At 38.6% G+C, this 20289-nt stretch overlaps 1 protein-coding gene across 5 annotated transcripts in view; it reads right to left on the reverse strand.

Annotated features, from left to right (window-relative positions):
* Window positions 1-20289, reverse strand: part of Ttc27 (tetratricopeptide repeat domain 27) — a 254203-nt gene that overhangs the window by 66116 nt on the left and 167798 nt on the right. For 4 of the 5 annotated variants that reach the window (XR_015453011.1, XR_015453012.1, XR_015453013.1 and 1 more), the window contains exons 17-21: window positions 15922-16119; window positions 14479-14590; window positions 9643-9743; window positions 6625-6774; window positions 1054-2460 (exon numbers count right to left, since the gene is read on the reverse strand). Coding sequence is in view for 1 of the 5 variants with exons in the window: in XM_021253706.2 (XP_021109365.1) it covers window positions 6652-6774; window positions 9643-9743; window positions 14479-14590; window positions 15922-16119 (534 nt within the window). In the remaining 4 variants the exon portion in view is untranslated. Of the gene's footprint in view, window positions 1-1053; window positions 2461-6534; window positions 6775-9642; window positions 9744-14478; window positions 14591-15921; window positions 16120-20289 lie in introns of those variants that run through there. The other variant, XM_021253706.2, reaches the window with a different exon arrangement.

Below are 20289 nucleotides of genomic sequence, written 5' to 3' on the forward strand. Positions count from 1 at the left end.
CTAAGACCAAATGAGGTTTAAGGGGGGGCACCTAAACACAAATCATAACAGATGCCTAGGGCCCCAAGAGTTCCCACCCCAAAGCTCCAAAGCCTCCATCCAGAAGCTGTATGTTCTTCTCCTCCCCAGGTGCATGTTTCTGAGGGTGGGGTGGCCTCTGGTGAGGGTAGCCATGAAGAACTGTATGCAGGCAGTGTGGGCAGCTCTGAGACCTGCGATGGGCCTTGGTACACACAGGCCCTGCAGAGGAGGATGAAGTTGAGAGAGGGCCGACTCTCCCCGCACACTCTCTTCTGCTCTGCAATTCTGACCTTACGGGAATTCTAAATTAAAATATGGCCCTCTAAGTCATTAGAAAGAAATATTTGTCAAGATCAAAGCACAAAACAAGTTTTAATAATTTTTTACTTGATTTATAACTTTGAAATATACAGCTATATGGTATGTGCACCTCTAGTAATACTCTGGACCTCATACTTTACATCAGTATCAGAGAAAGTTCTGCTTCTAGGTACTTTATCAAAAGGCTTAATTACATTTTTAAAAAGCTAATCTTTCTGATATGTGCACAGATGGTCCTCAGTTTACATTGGGATTATACACTAATAAACGCACTGCAATTTGAAAATATCATAAATTGAAAACACAATACATTTAACCTACTGAATATCGACGCTTAGCCAACAAAACACACTGCAGTGTTCAGGCTGTTTACTCTGGTGATCACACGGCTAATTAGGACCTCCCTGAACATCACACCATACCCAGGAAAAGCTCAAAATTCACAATTCTATTTCTACTGAGTGCATACCACCTTTGCACTGCTGTATAAGGACAAAAATCCTAAGTCAGGGAGTATATGTGTATTTATCTAAAATATAGTCTGGAAGATTATAAAGAAAAATATAAACAGGCTTATCTTCTACAGAGATGGGATTCTGAATAATTTAAATGTTTTCTTATTTGTATTTTCCAATTTTTTGAAGATAAACATGGAACATTTATGTAATTTATTTTAAAAGGGAAAATGAATACTAATCAGGGCACACTTACCTGAAAAAAAATAGCCCTACGTCCTATTGACTGTGGTCTGAGGAATCAATTCAGGATGCGAAGCACACTTTAGGTCCACTGCTGTTCTCTTCTTGTGTGTGAAAAAGAACTGTTGAGGAATACGCAGGTCTTCTGCTTATGCTGACCATTGTAAAAATAACAAGACAGCTTTTATCAGCCCTGGCACCAGACAACCCAGAGGCCAAAGTGGTTTTAGTAAGCAGTGATGAAGGGCACACAGAAGACTGAAAGACATTCTGCAGCATTGTTTCTCAAACTACAGGGTTATGACCCCCATGAGGATTATAGAAACTGGAGCCGAGTTGCTGGATGCCCCCACCCAGGGACTCCACTACCCCTGAGAACTTAGAGACATCCACAATGCTCCTTTCTTTCAATGATAACAAGAACTAATTGTGCACAGTTGTTCACAAAATACTTCACATACATCATCTGATAAATTCTCTCTGGTTTGCAGGGTGGGTATTTCCATTTTATAGCTGAGGAGACTGTGGCTCAGAGAGGTTCAGGGGCTCAGATAGGGTAACACCTAGGAAGTGGTGAAGCTGGGACCTCAGCTCTAGCTTCTCATCCTTTGGGTTCATTCTACCCAGTCAGTTCTCCAGTTCATCTTTTCTTTTCTTTTGGCCTATTCTTCTCTATCATCATTTCTTTTTCCTTTTCCAAAATCCTGATGATAAGAATTTGGTTCTCTTTCTCCTTCACTTCATAAAAATCTATCATATTCTTACCTTTATCCTTTTCCTTATAGCCACTTGAAGCCCAGAAAGGGGGAAAAGGTTGCTGTAGAATGAAAACGCTGAGAATCACAACAGTTTGGTGTCATGGGCCAGCAGCACTCAGGGTCATCATGCTGCTCAGAGGGAAGCAGTAGTGTTTATCATAAGATAGTTGTTTCTAAGACACTCTTACTTGCAATATATATCCTATTCACATTTTATTTTCAAAGCACTTTACATGTATCTTCTCAACTGATCTTATTATAACAAATGTGTGATATAGATCACTCACAAGGCTACAGGTAAGGAAACTGAGGCTTAGAGAAGTTAAGAGAGTCCCATAATCGGAGTTTTCAAGAAGCATGTCTGTGTGTGAGCAGCACTGTATAATCTACATAACTACAGATACTCATGTTCATTTGAGCCTTTGATCTGGAAAAAGTTAGCAATGCATGGGTTAGTTCCTTAACATTAACATGATTTAAGCCCCCTCATCTCTTTCTGGCAATAATATCACAAAAGATTAAAAAATGGCTGATACTTACCATTCAGAAGACCACTTTAATAATACCAGTTTTCTGTCCTGTAGCCCTTGGCAGGATTCCCTTTTCATAGATCACAATGTTGGCACAGGGCCAAGAGATGGTGAGGTTGACTCCATAGGTCACTGCAGTTTATAAAAAGTCAGAATAATAAAAAGGAAGGCAGTTCTGACATCACCGGCAATGGTGTTGTACTAAGCAAACTAATTACAGCTAGCTCTGAATAACACAGGAGGAGTAGCGCTTATTGAACAAAGGCAAAAGTCCAAGGAGAAAAATGTCTACATACAAAGTCAAACTCCTCAATAAGAGTTTGCAAATACTCTCAAAATGGACCATTAACTTCTTGTTTATCCTAAGGTCAAAGAAAAAAACAGAGTCTGGTCAAGCAGACACACTTTCTAAGGGTGAAAGAGGAAGTGCTTGATGATAAAATAATGAGAACACACACACAAATACACAATTGATTTTTAAATTGGCTTTGCTGCAAGCTACATGTCCAGAGGTAAAAGCACCTCTTTGTTTCCTAAGCCACTGCAATCTGAAAAAATAAGAAAAGAATAAATTTTAAGATAAGCTCAGCTTTTAAGCTCATTTGGTGAAAACCAAATTCATCTACAATTATTATTAGGCTATGGACTGTAAAAGCCTCTAAGAATGAAAAGCAAACCAACACTACCTTCAATCCATAAGGGATTACTCTTTTATTAGTATAGTCTTGGGATTAGTGGAAATGTCTGTCTAATGAATGCAGCTACTATATTTGAGCACATGCCTGAATAAGCTACTTGTTGATTGAAACGTATTTATTTATAAGCACTTCTGCATGTTGTGAAAAATCCATCTGCATCTCCACAGCATGGCACCCATCATTTCAGTAAAGGCCTTTTGCCATTTCACTATAGAGTCTGTTGAATGAACATGCAGAAAGGAAGTGTGTTGCATCTGTTTACCAGATTTTATTCCCCACTTTTGGCCAGTAAAGTGGAGTTATCTTATCTAAACAGTAATTTAGATTGATGTGGGTGTTATAAAAACAGGATGGAGGAGGGGGAAACACTTTTTCAGACTCATCCAGGGTTTTAACCTAGTAGATTTAGCATAATAACTTGGATAAATGGTCACAAATAGCACCCCACTAGCCAGACCTCTGCTTGTGGCACATTTAAACAGCTCAGAAAGGACATGGATTTACTATATATAGTTACCATTTCTGTTTTAAACTTCTGCATGTGAATGGCACACTAACAGCACATCCAACAGACACACCTACAGCATGGAAAGAACAGTCCTAATGAACAATTAAAGGAGTCAGTACCTCCAATATTTGGGGTTCTCACTATACTACACGGAACCCTCCATCCCTAAGTGGGGCCTCCTAGTCCATGCTGGGGCTCTGTAGTTCTGTGCCCCTCCCCCACACCGCTCTGCATCTCAGACTTGGCACTCACTCTCTTAGCTTTCTGATGCTTGGTTTTGGGTGTTGAGAAAGGATCTCTCATCCCACTGGAGTTTATGTTCATTCCTTTGCACTTATAAACCCATCTACTATGCTACCTTTTTGAAGAAAGGCTGACAATGAATTCATTAAAAAAAATTTTAAAGTAATAATCATAACAAATCACAGGCTATTATCAATTAAAACCTCACAGAATTTCTCTTGGAGAACTTTCTGAATGACAAGAGGCAAATCATCAGGTATCCCATTGTTAGAAAGAGAAGACTGGTATGGGCTAGCTATTGGAAGCTTCAGCAAAGCAAGTAGAAAAAAAATTCAAGGTTTAATAATCTTTGAATCTTGCCCATTTCTCTTTCTAGACCCTTACTTTTCCACTGATATAAAAAACTGACCTAGCAAGGCTCTTCTGAAAGTTGATGCTATGTACAATGCCTGACACATAATCAGAACTCAATAACTTGTAGCTATTATTATCATTATTACTCATGCTATGGGCACAATAAAGTTAAAGGATCACATCTTTCTGCTTTTCTAATTGACAATGCAAAGCAGTAATGCTAAAAACAGAAGTATTAATACTAGAAAACCAAAGCTGAAACTTACAAGATAAGCCACTTGGAAATACAAGCAGTTAGCCATAACAGAATGATACAAAGCACTAAGACCCTTCATAATTGATAAAGAGCCTTTTAAACAGATATGCATTACTAACTCTGAGGCTGGCAGGAAGTGGTATGAGAGACAGGAAGAACTCTAGGGAGGTACTATTATCACCATACCCACGTTACAGTTCAGGAAGCCAAGTAGCTCAAAAGCAATCACAGGCAGTAGAGATGAAGTTTTGATTGGAAAATCCCACACATACAGTTATTTCCTCCAAAGGAGGAGCTTTCCCTTTTTTGCCTCCTTACAGATTTTCTTCAATTTTAAACACTTATATAAGGAAGATTATGAAATATAATCACTCTGGGTCCATTAAAAGAAGACATTAATGGTTGTCTTTTGTGAGAACATCCCACAATTAAGAAGATACAAGGAAGCTGGATGTGGTGGTGCAAACTGGTAATTCCAGCAATGTAAGAGGCCGAGGCAAAAGGATTCGTTTTGCACCCAGCCTGAGAAACTTCTTAGTGACTTAGCAAGACTGTCTCAATTTTAAAAATGAAAAAGGGCCAGGGATGTATCTCAATGTGAAAGCCTTGGGTTCAATGCCCATCTACAAAAAAGTAGTCTCCTGAAACTGACCCATCACAGTAGGGGAAAGGACTAAGAGGGGACACTTTGGTTTGTTATTGCTGTAATCACTGATGTCTTTCAATGTGAACCCAAAGGAAAGCAAACTAAGAACAATTTGCAAAACTTCGAAGCTATACTTCAGTCTTCCACTTGATTCCTGAAATCCTTGTACCTTTTCACTAGTTCCTTTCTACCCACTTTCTACTCAGCTTAGAGTTCATTTTAAAACTTTCTTCCAGGACTGGGAGTGGTGGTGCACACCGGTAATCTCAGCACTTGGGAGGCTGAGGCAGAAGGATCATCATGAGTTCAAGGCAAGCCTGAACTACATAACAAGACCCTGTCTCAAAAAGCAGACAAAACTTTTTCATCCATCCATGCAATCATCTACCTGTATATCTGCCCATCACTCACTCGCCCACCTTTTTCTCAATGAATTCCACAAAAAAGATTTTAAATAGACACTAAATGCTAACTCCTGCTACTGTCTCATCTTATTGGACTTTCTCATAAGCACTGTCTTTTTATAGGAGAAATTTGTTTGCAGGCATAAATATTTCTTAAATTTAGTATATGGTAATAGAAAAGAGAAGCAAATGGCTAAGGAATGAGAGCACATAGCACTAGAAAACATTCATAGGTGGAGTTCCTTAAAGAAAGAATTTTTAGAACAACTTTTAAATGTTCAGAGTGCTTTATATCTATGGATTATCAAATGCTAAATTTCCAAGTGCAGTTGAAACTTACAAAGAAGTAGGAGTCACAATTATTTACATCTTTAAATATGAATATGGAAAAAAACAAGGGTCAAGTGATTCATGCATGGGACCCAAAATTTAGCAAGCCAAGCCAGTAACCAAATTCTTCACTATGACTTTAGTACTGACTATTAATCTCAGCTGCTGACTCCAATATTTGTTTCCATAGACATTACTAAGAAAGCATTTTACTTTGGCATTTTTGTAATATGGCACCATTTATAGCTGCATTCACCCATAACAACCTTACTAAATAACATCTTTAGGGCTGGCAGCATACATCAGGAGGAGGTAATAGTCTGGATACTAGTGGCTAACAATTGAGTTGTAATTTGGGTTATGTCATATTTTTTCTTGCATTTTCTTGATTTAGAAGTTAAATCATGTTCATACTTCCAATTTAGCCAAGTTTGTATCAAAATTTTAAGAAGTGTAAATGTTTCCATCTTGAAATCCATTCTTTTATCACTCTTGGACAATGAAGCAGCCAATCTAATGATTCCATCAACTTGTAATATATAATTTTTTTTTCTGTTTAGACTAAGTTTTTCCAAAGAATGATCCAATTCATGTTAGGCTGAGAAAGAATAAACCCTACACTAAAAAGAGAACTCCTATTTTGTTCTTTGTGCTGAAATACCTCAAGAACAATATAAATACTGAATTTAACCATAATTAGGCCTAAAGAAATAATTTATGTACTTCAGAAAGTGCAAACATTTCGGAATATCACAAAAACAAAGATGTTAGCCATGAAACAGAAATTTATTTTAAAAAATCAGTATCTTGTGGTTCAAATATACAGGTATAAGAGAAATTCCAGAAGGTGGAAGCACCTTTTCCAGAAAATGTTCTCAGCACGGTTAATACTGATTTCGAAACTGGTTGCTTAGGTCTTGAAGTTCTGTTACCAAGGCATCCATAGCTGCTATTTCATCTGCTAACTCACTGGAAACTTCTCCACTTGTCACGTCTGTAAAATGTTGCTGCAACATTAAAAACAAAGCATCACCATCAAAACAATGAAAACTGCCTTAAAATAAAAGATAGAGTAGAAAATTAAAATCCCCTTTGGACAACAACACTATAGTAGCAATAATAGTATTTGTTCACTCACCAACATGAAAATGTACAACCGTCATCATTAAACAATAAATCAAAACAACATGTCTGAACTTATAAATCCAAATGAGCTCTGTTCTACAGAGCAGTTGCCTTAAATATTTGATTATTTATTTCACTGTTATACAATAGTTTTTGGATGAACAGACATCATTCATTCAAACAAAAAACTATTCATTGTGTATACAAAGAAAACAAATATATTTTATATTTAAATTCATAAGTCATACCTTTTCTTACTTATTTGAAAATTAATTTTCACATAGGCCTCAGTGATTAATTACAAAGATTATCAAAATTTGGTAAAGGTGAAAAAAACCTAACAACAAAAAATGCTTCCCCTGGGAAGCAACATATTTCAATGATGCTAACCATACCTAAAAGGATTTTGGAATGACTTTCTAGGAACTGCTTCCTAGAAGCAGTATTGGGTATATTGGGTACCAATATAGTAGATACCCAAGAAAATCATTTTTATGACCATATTTTGTGTGTGTGTATCAGATACGTGACTGTGTATTTTCATCAGAAACATCGTTTATTTAGCTTTCCATATATCTTTTTCCTCATACTTCAGTAGATGATTTGTATAGCCTTTCAAAACAGATTGACATAAAAACTGCTGCAATGTGGTCAACAGAGAAAACATCTTTTAGGAAAATAATCTGAACTCAGGTAGCATACTTTAAACTAATATTGACAGTGCTTGAAAATCCTAATGAATCTGCATCACTTCCCTGTGAAGAAGGAAGCAGAAAGAAACTGAGGCTTAGAAGGAAAGAATAATTCACTGAGTGTAAGAAGTAAACTCTGTCCCCCCCCCCCCGCCCCCCGGGTTTTTGCCTCCAGGCTCCCTGGCCTCCACCCATCAGCCCTAGGGACAGAGGAATCTCTCCAGTCATGGCACAGCAGACTAGAAGGTTTGTCTATTTACATTTCTTAGAGCTTTAAGGTTTATGTGTGTTTGTTAATAAAGCATTTCGGTGTTAATAGGAAAGACTAGTTCTAGGAGTTTATTTCCATGAAGTCCCTGTTCCAGCAAGAAAACACCAGAGACTCGTGCAAACCAAGCCTACTGCAAGCAATTTAACAGTTACTTCAATTCACTTTCTTTTTTAAAAGTATCCTTTAAAAGTGAGTTTTTGAAATGCAATTCAGTTTAGCAAATCTAACTCAAAAAACATAAAAGGTATATGATCTACTAAAAAACCAGAGACCCCAAAATATTATTTACCAAAAAAATGCTTTGCATTAGGAGGCAAATTTTCCCTTTTTTAAAAAAAATATTTGGATGATCCATTTGGGATTTAATGAGAACAAAATCTAAATACAAGTGATGTTCTGAGGCATCATTTTTAATATTTCAGAATCTACCACAGACAGGAAGGCTGTGTAGTACCGGTACAATGTTATTTAAGTTAAGGAGGTGCAAATTTATGTAAAAATAATAACCTACAAGGAAAAGCTTTGCAGAGATATAAGGGAACTGGAGGAGTATATCTGTAGAGATAATTATGGGTGGCTTTGTGATTTAATCAAAAGTAGAAAACTTAGCTCCCAATTTGGAAAGAAAAGACACAGAAAAGGCTTGCTGATTTGACTTTCTATGAAAAAGTTCTTGTAGACTTTTGATACACGTAATTCTGAAGTTGTGCTGTCAAGCTGGGAGGAAATACAGTTCAGCTAAATAGAGATGGAAATGTGAATTAATTACCTACAGAGGCAAAAATTATGCCTTAATCTGCAAAGATCAAACAACTAGCAAAAAAGACACACTCTGGAAATGTTTTACAGAGTAAAAAGGTGTCCAGGTTCCGCCACCTGCCTCGCAAGTGCAAGGACCCAAGTTCAATCCCCAGTATCAAAAACAAAAACAAACAAAAAGGTGTCCAGAAGTGGTTTCTATGTGCCATAGACTTTTTCTCAGAAGTCAATCAAAATCTGCAAGCCAAGATTAAATGGTGAAAGTAAAGACAAGAAAAGAAAGTACTCAATTGTGCTACACATTATATTCCTTTCCTTTTTCTTCCAGAGATATACTCCAAACCCAACTGCATGAATTTAACAGATTTCCCAAGCTCCCCTCAAGATCTGAGTCTACATCGTCATGAGCAAAGGCCAAGAATTCAGTCTTCAGAGATGCTCCTAGGGTGATTTGTGACGTCTCACTCAGCACTGGTCCACACAGTGTTACTTGTGAAAACCTGGTAGATTTCAGTTGTCAAACCTGAGTCTGCCTGAGCAAGTTTTCATCAAATCCATATGTCACCTACTTAATATTCTTATCTCAATCATTTTTTACTTAAATAAAAGAAAACATTATATTACTGTTGTTGATGAACAACAAGCAGTAGTATTCATGAAATTGTAGGTTTTGATGGGCTGGTTATACTTTTTCTAATACACATTGAAATAAATATGTTTTAAAATTAAAAGTACACCCAAATGCCACTGGTGGCATTTATGTCACATGTTGGGAAAAACAGTAATAAATAGAAGAGCACTGTTTAAAACATTAACTTCCAAGACTCCTAAGTTACTCACATTTAAGATAATCTAACCATAGGACCAGTAACACCTTTCAGCACAAGCAACCACATGAAGGATGTTATATAAAATATAATGTGGGTCTAAAATTATGCCAGATATAAAAGAAGACTCAAGAATAGTAAATGGGCACTAATAACCTTTTACTATATGATAATCTTAATTAATTCACATGTTGCTCTCACCTTTGCCTTAGATAGTAAGCCCTGTAAATTAAGTCGAACTGAAGAAAGCATCTGTACAGCTTCTTGAGGACCAGGTTTGTTTTCACTGCATTTTATAGCCACTGCAAGATAAATATGGGGAAAACATCCATTAAGAATTGGCAATAATTTATAGCTAAAACTATTTAATTGTAATTTTATAGTAACTGACTTTAGAAACATTTCTTCCTAGAAAGTTTTTATTCTTTCCTAAATTCTTCCTTTATCTTCCTCTCTGTGTCCAGTCCTGGGGATCAAATCTAGGACCTTACACATACTAGGCAAGTGCTCTGCCACTGAGCTACATACATGCCAGCATACATGGAAGAAATTTATTGCTGGGGAGAATCTGGAGGAAACAGATGTCTTTGGTGAGCTGCAGATCACCAGGAAGAGACCCTAAACACACACACACACACACACACACACACACACTAATGAAATTAGGCAAGGAGACAACAATCTTATTGAAAAGAAGGTACCCACAGAGGACAAAACCAAATGCAGCACATTTAGTGTAGCTTCCCATGGTACCAAGTCCCTAATGAAGATCACAGTGGCTCATGACACTAGCCCAAGAAAGTAACATACCAGATATGTAGGGCTTGATGCACTGTCATACTCAATGTTTATAGCACCATTCAAGAAGACTTGGTGTCTATAATCTATGTGTCATCATTCAAAGAATGTGGCCACGAGCAGGCACTAGGGTTCCTGAGCTACACCTGGCATCAGAACACTGGGTATGAGAATGAAGTCACTCATCACAGACAACTCTACCTCCAGCATTCCAGGGAACCCATGTTCCTAAACGTTGAAATTGTGAGAGGCCTTACTTCTCCTTGGCAAAAGGCCCAACATTGTTTTTTCATTTTTTCTCCAATTTTAAATTTTCATTAGTACATGTTTACAGTATACAATCATTACATTCCTTGTGGGGAGTTAGTACATGTACATAACACATTTTAAATCTCTTTTCATCCCTTTCCCTTCCCCTTCCTTCCTCTTCCCTCCATCTGCTGGTCCCTTCCCTTTTGAAAAAGATCTATCTTCCTGTTTCTTATTATCTATCTTTTATTTTGCTATTTACTTATGTTTTGGGTTTTTCATGTAAGAGAAACCATGTAATATTTAAACTGTGTGTCTGATTTATTTCATTAAATATCATGGTCTCAAGGTGCATTCATTTTCCTACAAATAGCTCAAGTTTAGTCTTCTTTGTGGCACAGTTGTACTCCACTGTGTATATAAACATCACATTTTCTTTATCCACTCATCTCTTAATGGACATTTAGGCTGCTTCCAACATTTGGCTGCTATGAATTGTGCTGCTATAAACATGTGTATGCATGTGTTACAGTAATATAATGTCTTTAACTCTTTTGGGAAGATACCTAGAAGGGGAAGAGCTGGGTCGAATAGAATTTGAGGAATCTCCATACTAATTTCCACAGTGGTTGTACTAATAAAAGGACCAACTATTAATGCTTTATGAGAACAAATAAAAAGTTCTGCACAAATAAAAACCACTGATTTGTTCTTATTTTTGTTCCCTAAAATTATGTGCACTAAAGTCAAGCAGACCAATAATCAGATCCTATTTTTAAAGTACACTAAAGAACTAGGCATGGTTGCATACACCTGTAATCCCAGCACACTGCGGGGCTGAGGCAGGAGAACTGCAAATTCAAGTCCTGCCTGAGCAACTTAGTGACTTAGTGAGACTTGTCTCAAAATAAAAAAGGGTTGAAGATGTACCTTAGTGTGAAGGCCCTGGGTTCAATCCCCAATAACCCATCACCAAAAGTATACTGAACAAAGCAAGGAATGAAGTTTCTTCATTTCCTTGATAAGTGAAGGCAAACCTTTTAGAACTTTCAATGGTAGCAAACAGCCCACTGCGCCATATGTGCCATAGGTTCACCACCACTGCCCTAGATCATAGATGGAAAGCATCTAATCAATTGCTAGAGGATTTTGAAGTCTGTTTCTCTGAAAGTTGGAACTACTACAGCAGAGGTATTTGGGCTGTTTAATACCTAGTAGGCTTATATCAAAAATAGTTGTGATTCTTTCCTTAATCTTTTTTCATCCAGAGAAAATACAGCAAAAAGACAACATGCTCTAGGAATTCTCTCCTCAATCCCATTTCCAAAAGGCATTAAAAACAGAGGAAGTGGGAAAAAGAGAGGGAGAAGAAAAGAGAAATAACCTGCTGTTCCAAATCATCAGAAAATCCAAGAGACAGTACCTCCTCTCTACAGACTGCAGTTAAATACCATAACAATATTTCAAAAGTTCCAGGATGGCAAGGAACAAGAGCTTTTGCCCACCCTTCCCCAGAAAATAACATCACAGAAACTGTAAATAAACATCCTGCAGACAATGCACATGGGCACACAGTGACAGCACTGTTAAAGAGGGGTCTCAAATACTATGCTGAGACTGCAATACATTCTCAAACTTGCCAAAGGGCGTGGCGACTCTTACCAATAGCAACCCAAGAGGGAGCACAGACTTTAAATGTTATATTTCCTTTTCAGAATTGGGTGGGGTGGAGGCACAGTAGTGGGGAGAAAGACAAAAAAGAGAACAGAACAGAAAACCCAGCCCACTGTGACTGAACGCTGCTGTACAAATGAAACAAAGACAAAGTTAAGATTTATTTTTATAAATCTAAAGTACCAGCCAGGCAGCACATATCTACAATCCCAGCTACTCAGGAGGCTGAGATAGGAAGATTTCAAGTTTGAGTTCAGTCTGGGCAACTTAGTGAGACCCTGTCTCAAAATTTTAAAAAGAGCTGGGGATGTAGCTCAGGGGTAAAGCACTTGCTTACCATGTGCAAAGGCTTGAGTTCAATCCCCAGAACTCTAATCAGTCAGTCAGTCAGTCAAAAGCATCATTAGAGGGGGCTAGGGATTTAGCTCAGTGGTGCCACCGCCTGCTTAGCAAGTGCAAGGTCCTGAGTTCCCCGGTACCAAAAAAAAAAAAAAAGGCATCATTAGAAACCAAGTCTACCATTGACTCAGACATGCTTAAACTGTAGTACCAACAACACATAATTCATTCAAGATCAAGGAGAACTTTAAATAACAGACCCTTGTTTTTCCCTAAGTGTTGTCCTGATGGAAAAATGCCAGTAACAGTTTAAATTGAATTTTAAGCTGCAAAATGAAGATTCTTCCTGAAGTATTTCTTTAATCTGCATATTTATAGTTGACAGGTTTAATATCAGCACTTGGTGATTACAGAAAACACCCTGGTTTTGACCATTACAGAGTTAGTAGTTCACAGAAAAGTTCAAAGTCTGCAAGTTGAAATAGATAAGATAAATTCTTGGAAGTAAATCCCACCCTGCTAATTATGTACCTTATACACCTTAGTGTGGGTTTCTCCAAACATAACACTATATACACAAAGGCCAAAGCAACTGGCTCCAACCTTCTCTGAACCCACCCTCCATAAAGCCAGCACTAGTCACACGGATTCCAGCCACTCCTAAAACATCCTTCCACTAATCTATCAGCAATTACCTCAAACCGTTTTAGCCGGAATTTCAGCTGTACAAGAGTTCAGCACTTGTACCTTATCTGCCAGTGGCTAGGTGGTCCAGGAAACTGGATACGTATATTCTTTTTGGTCAAAGATATCAAAGGCCATAGGTAAAATTATTAACTACCAAGCCCATTTCTAAACTATCTGAATGTTCTGTGCTTTGTTAATAAGCAAGTTAAACTTTATCCTTGTTCCTCCCTTTTCTCTTTTTGAGTCCTTTATTGGATATTCCAAATCTTCAACTTCAGAAGACAGAGGATGGGGGTGGGAGTATGAAAGGTTAACATTTAAACCATGTGAAAAATATTAAGTGTTAAAATACTCTCATTTATTCTTCCTAACAATCACAGGCAAGTATTATCCTCATTTTACCTAAACTAAACTAAGGCTCAGAGAGGTTAAATAATTGACTCAGTTACGTAGGAACACAGACTGCAGCTTATCCTAGAGCTTTAGTGTCCCTGATTCTGTGTGGTTTGGTGGCTCCCTGTTTACTGTCACAATTAGTGGCAAAAAAAAAAAAATTAGGCAGAGAAGTAGGAGGACTTTAGGATAGGTTCATAGTGATTCAGTTTTTAACACTGGGGCTTTGTTATTTCATGAGAACTGAATTTCCAGGACAATACACACACATATTCAAATATAAATATAAAAATGCCTTACTATATTTAAATGGTATTTTTTCATTAATGCAAATAATTAAAAGTTGTCTTTGTTTGGACTATTTATCCAACAGGCAAACATGCCATTGCTCTTTTATGTAGCTATATACTCCAGAGACCTACACATTTTTACGAAAAAAAAAAAGGTTTTATTACTGGTACTGGGAATCGAACTCAGGACCTTGAACTTGCCAGGCAGGTGTGGTGCCACTAAGCTAAATCCCCAGCCCCTGAAAAATATTTTTATTTTTAAGGAAGAATAAGAGTCAAGAAAAAGTTAACAGATTTCCTTAACACTATGTAATCAACACAGACTATGTGGAGTGAAGGTTATTTACAGTTCTAAAGGTATTTCATCTCTCTAAAAGTTTCTAATTCTTGTCATTTACTCTAACAGTACTGAGGCCTCTATCCTGTTTCTTCTTATTGCTCCAAAGCACCTGCTTGGCAGTAATTGTGTATGTCTTCTGAATTAAAAATAACAGTTTCAATATAACAAAGTAATCAAAATTATTTGTAATGGAACTTGACTTTTTACTACCACTTTTTTTTAAAACAATAAAAAAATACATTCAAAAATGCCATGGATATCAAATACCATGTGCAAGCCCTAAGGCTCTTTGAACGATTTCCTTAAATGATGCAATATCTTTCTCCCAACAACGGGACTGGGTGTCACACTTGTATGCCTTCAAGAGATACTGGAATGCCTGAGGGAAGAAAAAGAGCAACACTCAGAATGACAGTAGAATTCACATTTGAAACTGTTTCCGAGAAGTCATATGGGACTAGTTACACACTGAAAGACCAGGGTCTGTGTTGTGCAGCAGTCTCCATTACTCTCATCAAAGGAGGGGTAGGGATGCACATTAAATAGCAATAAGCAATTACAAGAAATCGATGGATGTTTCTGGACAGACACTTCTCTATAACCAAAAATGTAAGGCCAGGCTTGGATATCTATGAGAAGGGTACTGATTTTCTCACCGTTTGTAGCCAAGAGAATGAGGCATGAATGTGGTGAAAACCGATGAATTGCTGGTAGGAGTGTAACTGCACAAAAGTTTGAAACACTCTTTCATGTCCTTACAGATTCTTTTTTTTTGGTACCGGGGATCAAACTCGGGACCTTGGGCTTGCAAGGCAGATGCTGGAACCACTGAGCTAAATCCCCGGCTCTTCCTTACAAATTCTTAAGAGAGAAGTCATAAATCAGAGAATTCACAGTACCTTTAGTTGCGTATTTGCAAGAGAGTACATAATTCAAGAAGAAATGGAAGGCAGAATGTAGGAGTGTGTGCATGCATGCATGTGATACGCGTTCTCAGGCTGACAAGGCAATGGTAGAATCCAGCTGTGCGGACTAGGGGAGGAGAGAACTGCTAAGAATCCCACAGATTAGCTGTGCCATGGCTAATTCCAAATCCATGCAAGGAGTACATCTGATTTGTTGTGGATGTTTTGAAAAGAAACACAAAACAATTATTCCAACCTTGGAAATTCTGGGAGCTCCTTTAGGTTGGGAGATAGAGGCTGTGACACAACTGGAGCGTAACCAGTGTTCTGATGCCCTTGTGATTTGAAAGGGCAGGACAACCTTGGTGAGGCATTACATGTTTAGACTTTCTTTAGCAACTTTTTCTTTTTCCCTTTCACAGCCCCCATTTCAGATCTAAACACTCATCCTGTACTTGCCCCCAGTCTACTTTAGTTGTTAGCAATGAGCTGCAGAAGAGGCTGTAAAGAACAAGGGCCAGTTGCTTGCTGCAGAGCCAGAAGGGTGGCAGGTTAGAGACCTTTTTGCAGGAAACATAAAGCCACTATGTTAGAAAAATTCATAAAAATTAAAGACAGAAAGTTCTAAGTCTTAACCTGCCCATAACTCAAAGTGCTTATGTCAAAGACAGAATCAAAACCAATTTGACCATATTAATTATGTCTTTTAGATTACCGAACTCTTCCTCTAGCCATCAAAACAAACAGATGTACTGTGCATGTGTCGAACAAGAGGCATGGGCCTAAGAGGCGAAGGTGGACCTACCTTCTTGTTCTCATCGGGCTTCTCACTCTGTCCATTCCCACACAATTGGGCATACAGCCTCCAGACTTCACCATCATTGGTCACTCTTGAAGTTACTCTGCCAAATAACTCCTGCAGCTTTCCTTTGAGGCTTGTGGCAACATCTCCACTTCGATCAGTCATCCCATCAGTCACTGCCCTGACCAGAATTTTAAGGACCTTAATAAAAATGTACAGAAGAAACAGGTGAGCTAGAAACCACCAAATAGTAACAAGAAACAAAGAGCTACCCATGAACCCCCTGCAGTGATACTGCCCAGGAGCTTCTCAGAAATGCGGAATCCTAGGCTAGGCCTGACGGCACATACCAGCAATGCCAGCACTCTGGGCATGCTGAGGAAGGAGGATTGCAATTTTGAGCCTAGCCTGGGGAACTTATTGACCTAGCAAGGTCTTACCTAAAATTTAAAAAATTTAAAAGGGCTGGGCCTGTAGCTTAGTGTGAAGGCCTTGGGTTCAATCCCTAGTACCAAAAAACAAATAAACACACAAAAAAACAACAATCCTGGAGAATGAATAAAATAAAAGTCAAGTCATCCTGAGCTACTCTCTAGACCTGCACACTACCTACCTCTCTAGCTGTCCCTTCTCAGACTCCTGTGCTGGTTCTTTTTTAAATCTACCTATCTATCTATAGCAGATGTTTGCAGTACATAATGCTTACATTCAGCTTGGGAAGCAGGTACGTGTACTTAACATATCTTCATTCTTTTTATTCCCCTTCCTCGCCCTCCCTCCCCATTCCCTCTGTCTCTACATTCCCTTCCCATTTGCAGAAAGGATCTTTGTCTCTGTTTCCTATGTCTATCTTTTAAAATTACTTATATTTTGAGTTTCTCATATAAGAGAAGTTATGCTGCATTTAAGCTTGTACGCCTGATTTATTTCACGTAACATTATGGTCTCGAGGGCAGGGTCTTCTCTCACAGACCCCATGCTGGAGCTCATCTCTTCTCACCAGGCACTCTCTCTGAAGATCTGACCCCCATGGTAGCTCCAGATAGACCACCAAGCCTACTCTGATTGTGTCTGAGCAGCTTCAGCCAGGTTTCTCGCCCTAGGTCCAGGATTGTCACCGAAAAACCCACTGGGCAGGTCAGAGCAACATCTCACACCTATCCACCCAAGAACGAAACAGATTTCTCATCCCTGTCCCTCCTGTGGTCTCTAGGTGACTTATCTACATGGTTCCCAGAGCCGGTAAACTGGGCCTCAGTTACATTCTCGTCACTCTCATTTCTGCCACATCTGACCTCACGCAACCTTCCTTATGAGCCTCTCCTACCTTAGGTTAGGCCTCATTAACTTCCACCTGGACGGCTGTGACAAGATTTTAACTCTGCTTAAAGGGTCCTTGGGCTACCTAATTACTGAATGATAAGTTGCTAATGCTTTTGCACTTGGCATATGAGTGAGCACTCAGAATCTCTTCTCCTTCCCTTTACCACAGGTCAACTTCTTGGCCATTCCGCTTAGAGCTGGTCTCTACACATTCTATTCCAGGTGCTTCGAATGCTCATGGATGCATTAAACTGAGTCCCACAGCAGACCACACTGTTATGACAAGGCTGTATCTGAAGGGAGCTCCCTGAAGGCACAGAAAGTGCATTCTTAATCTTCTATTCTTTTGATGGGAGATAGCAAGGGCACCTAGATTCATCTAAAGAGCCAGCTTGAGATGAGTACCCTAAGATCTTGTTGATCAGTGTGTGTGGCCCGTGAACCCTCAGCATTGGCATCATCCAAGAGCTTCTCAGAAATGCAGAATCTTAGATTAGGCATGGTGGTACATGCCTGTTATCCCAGCACTCTGGGGGCAGGAGGACTGCAAGTTTGATCCTAGCTTGGGCAATTTAGTGACTTAGCAAGACCTTATATTAAAAAAAAATTAAGAAGGACTGGGGCTGTATGCAGCTCAGTATGAAGCCCCTGAATAATCTACCAGGTTATGTCAATGTCCATGGCCTTGCAGACCACACTTGAGGGGCAAGGTTCCAAGAGACCGGGGCCCACATCTTTACTTTTACCCTCAACCTCAGGGAGAGAACCACATGACATCACCCTGTACCATCTGCATCTAACACAGTGTCTGGTACACAGCACTCACTCAACAAATTCTTGTGCCTGAAAAACTGAACAAATAGACTTTCTTCAGGAAGTATTACTAAGAGAAAAGCAACCAGTGTGACACCTTGCTCCACCTCCTCCTAGAACATTCTGCTCCATACATGAGATATGGCCAAGGAATCCAGACTCCTCCAGCACAAATGCAAATGCTTTTAGGAATGTGAGCTTAGGAGCTGGGGAAGTAGTTTAGTGACAGAATGTGTGCTTAGCATGCACAAAGCCCAGAGACTGATTCCCAGCACCACCCATTCAAAGAGAAAAAAAAAAAAAAAAGAAAAAAAAGAATGTGAGCTCAGATTTACAGTCCTAATTATATACATAATGCAAGTGGTCAGGAAAACATTTGATTATGCTTTTTCTTTCTTGTTTGAACATAATGCATTATCTCTGCCTGTAAACTCAAAATACAATTTCACCTGTAGTTTTAAATCTAAAAGTAACAAAATTCATATTATAAACCCATTTGTGGCTTTAAATCTGAAAGTAACAATGCAGAAGAAACAGTATGAATGTGCACTACTTGTTTCAAGTGGTCAACTCTATAAGCATTTCCATATGTTTGAAAGGGATAGTATATTAAAATAGCTACTACCACGTACAAAAGAAATACATTAAATTAGTAAAATACTTTACTGCTTCTGGGATCTCAAAGTTGGTTTACTTAGCCCATCTCCTCAGTTTAGTCTACTTGAGGAGACAATGAGGGAGAGAAAGGCTTTGATCCTCTTGCCACTAAGAATTCAAATCTGTATTATTGGCATTTGAGAGAGAAAAACTTTCTCTTCTTATTGATATATGTTTGTGATACATAATATTTACATTTGTTTTGGGAGAATTGGTACATATTTATATCATATCTTGATCATTTTTGATCCCTTTCCTCCCTTCTCTATCCTTCCCCTACTATCTGATCCCACTCCCCAACTACAAAACAGTCTGCCTCCCCGATTCCTACCATCTTTTCTTTATTCTTTAATTTATTCATATTTTGAGTTTCTCATAAGAGAAACCATGTGATGTTTAACGTTCTGTGTTGACTTATTTCACTTAACATTATGGGCTCAAGAGCCATCCATTTTCTTGTGAATGACATGAATTTACTGTTCTTATGGCTCAGTAAAACTCCATTTATATACGTACCATATTTTCTTTATCCATTTGTCTGTTGATTGGGATCTAGGTTGTTTCCAGAGCTTAGCTACTGTGAATTATGCTGCTATAAACATGGGCATGTATGTGTCACTAAAGTATGATGCTTTCAACTCTTTTGGGAATATGCTCAGAAGAGGAGAAACCCAGTGATGTGCATGTGCCTGTGTGCATGTTGGAGTGGGACTTGGGGGTGAAGAGAACCATAGGCAGGAACAGTCTTTTGGGAGGGAGAGGGGGAAGGGAGCTGTAGGTAGAACAGATACAGAACCGCCCCCTCCCAGATTATATGCAGATACCATAAGAAGTGGAGTGGTAGTCAGGGATACTCTTTTGTTTTTTGTTTTTTTTGATACCAGGGATCAAACTCTGGTCCTTGAGCTTGTGCAGCAGGTGGCAAAACCATTGAGCTAAATCCCTGGGGCCCTAGGGCTACTCTTGATCTGCATGTTTAATGGTCAGTTAAAGAGTTAGATCTGGACTTAGAAAAGAGTTCTATATTGGAAAAATAGATAATGAGAGTTATTTATGGCCATAGCAGATATTACCTAGAGACTATGTTGAGAAGAGTAAGGTTGAGGATTGAATCTTAAGGAACACAACATTTGGGAGAAGGAGAAATAAATGAAATCCACTAATGGACAAAAAGGAGTGGCCAGAAAGGGTATGGGGGTGGTGTCATGGAAACCAAGGAAGGAGAAGTCACAAAGAGAGGACATCTACAAAAGATCATGACTGGAAGATTCCACTGGACCTGGAAAGCACAAGGATTAGCAGCCAGAACAAGGAGGGCAGTAGAGTTCATAATTTGAGACAAGAGACTTACTAAGAGAAACGCACGAAAACCAAGACATCATGGAAAACAAAGAGCAAAAAGCAAAAGCCGCCCTGCAATATCATAATACTCATTTTGAATATCTAGCCTTCCCTTGTGCACCTCTGTGCATGTCACCTCTGCTGCAATGGACAGCTTCCAATGAAGTGCTGGATCTGTTTCCCTACCTTTGTTAATATCACCATTCTTCAAGTCAGGTCTACAGCTATAATTAGTTA

Source organism: Heterocephalus glaber, unplaced genomic scaffold, assembly GCF_053883595.1.
Source record: "Heterocephalus glaber isolate CG9 unplaced genomic scaffold, H.glaber_assembly_v1.0 deba00001457, whole genome shotgun sequence".
Taxonomy (NCBI): domain Eukaryota; kingdom Metazoa; phylum Chordata; class Mammalia; order Rodentia; family Bathyergidae; genus Heterocephalus; species Heterocephalus glaber.